General features: G+C 38.0%; 1 protein-coding gene across 1 annotated transcript in view; it reads right to left on the reverse strand.

The window, feature by feature from the left end:
• Positions 1–2,434: 2,434 nt before the first annotated feature.
• Positions 2,435–3,204, reverse strand: part of LOC141419457 (testis-specific protein TSX-like) — a 12,117-nt gene continuing 11,347 nt past the window's right edge. Inside the window, exon 6 of the mRNA XM_074062259.1 lies at positions 2,435–2,508. Within this exon, the coding sequence (XP_073918360.1) occupies positions 2,435–2,508 (74 nt within the window). The remainder of the gene's footprint in view (positions 2,509–3,204) is intronic.

The following is a 3,204-nucleotide window of genomic DNA, read 5'->3' on the forward strand; positions in this document are numbered from 1 at the left end:
ACCACGATCCTCCTGAGTAGCTAGGATTATAAGCATGAGCCACTGGTACCCAACTTAATTTTATTTTTAATTAATACATGATAATTATACAAATTTGTGGAGTACAATGGGATGTTTAGATGCTATATTATTCCAATTATAGAGATTTGTAATTTAGTTTGAAATCAAGATGTGTGATATTTTAGTTTTCTTCTTTCTCAACATTGCTTCGGTTATTCACTCTTTTGCAGTTCCATACAAATGTTAGACTTTTTTTCTAGTCTATAAAAAATGACATCAGAATTTTTATAGGAATAGCACTGAATCTATAGATTTCTTTGGATAGTTATTGACACATTAACAACATTAATTCTTCTAGTCCATGAACAATATTTCCATCAATATTTTACATTTTTCAGTGTACATATCTTTCACCTACTTGTTAAATTTATCTATTTAAAAAAAAGATCATGTCATCAGCAAGCAGTTTAACTTTTTTTCTTTTCCAAATTTGGTGCTTTTTGTTTCTTTTTTTTTGGCTAGTTTCTCTGCCTGTGTTTTCTAGTACTATGCTCAATAAAAGTGGTGCTATTAGATTGTTTTCAACTTTTCACTGTTCAGTATGATATTAGCACTGGGCTTGTCATATATGTTTTGTTTTGTATTATGTTGAGGGACACTTATGCTTTACCTAATTTATTAAGAGTTTTTATCATGAAAAGATGTTTGCTCTTAATACTTTTTTTGTATCTATTGACATGATCATATGATTTTTGTCTTTCATTCTGTCCAGGTGGTATACCACACTTATTAATTTGTGTATGTTGAACTATCCTCAAATTGCAGAGATAAATACTACTTGATCAGGGTGTATGGTTCTTTAATATGCTGTTGAATTTAGTGTCTAGTATTTTGTTGAGGAGTTTTGCATCTACTGTTCATTAGGGATTTTGGCCTATAATTTTATTTTCTTTTTTTTTTAGTGTCCTAATCTGTCTGGTATGACGAAAATTCTGGCATCATAAAATGAATTTGAAAGTATTCTGTCCTCTTCAGTTTTTGGAAGGGCTTGAGGGTTGGAATTCTTCTTTAAATACTTGCTAGAATTAACCTGTGAAACCCATCTGGTCCTGAGCTTTTCCTTGTTGGGAGTATTTTTGGGGGGGGGGATGGTACTGAGGCTTGAACTCAGAGCCTCATACTTGCTAGGCAGGCACTCTACTACTTGAGCCACTTCACCAGTCCTTTTTTGTGTTGGGTATTTTCCTGAGAGGGTCTCATGAACTATTTGCCCGGGATGGCTTCAAACCACGATCCTCATCTTTGCCTCCTGCGTAGCTAAGATTACAGGCATAAGCCAATAGGCACCTGACCTATTGGGCAGATTTTGATTGCTGCTTTGATCTCCTTTCTTGTTTATGGTCTGTCAATTTTCTTTGTCATCGTGATTCAGTCATACTAGGTTATGTATTTCTAAGAATTTGTCAGTTTTTTTTCCAGAGTCTTCAATTTGTTCATAGTAGTGTCTTATGATCCTTTATTTTGTGAGGTATCTGTCATAATGTCTTCTCTTTCATTTATAGTTTAATTTTTTTTACTCCTCTCTCCCTTTTTCTTACCCGATGTGGGATTTTTTTGTGTGTGAGTTTGGCAGTACTGGAGTTTGAACTCATGTCCTCCTGCTAACTAGGCAAGTGCTCTATCACTTGAGTCACACCCTCAGTCTCTCTCCCTTTTTCTTAATCTAGTTAAAAGTTTGTCAATTTTATCTTTTTAAAAAAGCAGCTCTTAATTCCATTTATCTTTTCTATTGTTTTTCTAGCCTCTGCTTCCTTTATTTCTTCTCTGATAGCTATTATTTCATCTTTCTGTTAACTTTGGGTCAAATCACAGGAACCAAATCACAGGGCTGCTTCATGGACTACAGCTGAAAATGAGGTCAACAGGCCTGATTCTGGGGCCATGGGCAGGCATGCCTTTTCTGGGTTCCTGGGTGGGCAGGACTACTCCTCACTGCAGATGAGAAGTCCTAGATCTGTGTCTTAGAGATGCTTCAGGATCCATAGTCATACCAAAGTCAGCAGGCCTACCTGCATGTACTAAGGTGGGCATGTTGCCTAACACATCTTTAAGTGGGCAAGACTGCTCTTGGACCATGGGCTGGGAGGGGATAAGTCTGAGTTACAGTGTCACTTCATGATCCACAATCTTGGATGACATGCCTGTCTCTGGAGCACAGGCAGATATGTCCATTTGTGGGTCCCTGGACAAGCACGACACTCCCAAATCATGTTTGAGAGGGGCTGGAACTGAGGTAAAGAGCCATTTCAGTATGCTGTGGGACTGAGTCCAGCAGACCTGCCTCCAGGGACAGCAATGGGCATATCTCCGATATAGTCTCTGTACAATCAGGACAGTTGCCAGACTACAACTGCCAGTCCATAGAACCCTTCCTTCAGGGTCCACATCCAGGATCAAGTTCAGCAGGCCTGTTATCCAAGGCATGAGTGAACATGACTTCCTGGGTCCCTTGCCAGATATTGTAGCAGGACTAAGGCCAAACAGGACTGTAGCTGATTTCACAGGAGACAGGGCTGTTTCTAGGTCTGTATCCAAGAATTTGGTCAGCAAGCCTGCCACTGGCATAGTCCTGCCTTCTTAAAAGCCTTCCTTGGTCTTGTACTCCCAGCTTTTACAACTTCTTACTTGGATCCCAAAGCTCCCATAAGGGCACTTTTGTCTGTGAATGAGTAGCTGCCAAATTATAGTTGTTGTGGAGGGATATGAGCAGGTTACCTCCTATCACTTTGTTCTTACATAGTTTAGCACAACAAACTCTGTTAAGCATGCTTACTATTTCTTTGTGAAAGTTACTGATTAAAATTGTGTAAAGGACAAAGTTTGGAAGAATAAAGGTTTAGTACAGTACCATGAAACATCACAGAACCCTTTTTACATCCATCTTTGTAATGATTCTTTAGTGTAGTCACTTTATGTAGAGAATTCTAAGCAGCTATAGGCATATTTAATTGTATTATCATCCAGCCCATATATGTCTAACTTCTCTACAAAGACACTATGAAAGACCATGGCAAATGTTGTGTTGAGATTGAAATGTAATCTAATTCACATCAGTGATCTGTCAGGTATGTAAACATATCAAAAAAAGAAAATGCAGTTAAGTCTAATATTACCAGAGGTTTGATTTTGTTTTTACCCCATGAT

This window comes from Castor canadensis, chromosome X (genome assembly GCF_047511655.1).
Source record: "Castor canadensis chromosome X, mCasCan1.hap1v2, whole genome shotgun sequence".
In the NCBI taxonomy this organism is placed as follows: domain Eukaryota; kingdom Metazoa; phylum Chordata; class Mammalia; order Rodentia; family Castoridae; genus Castor; species Castor canadensis.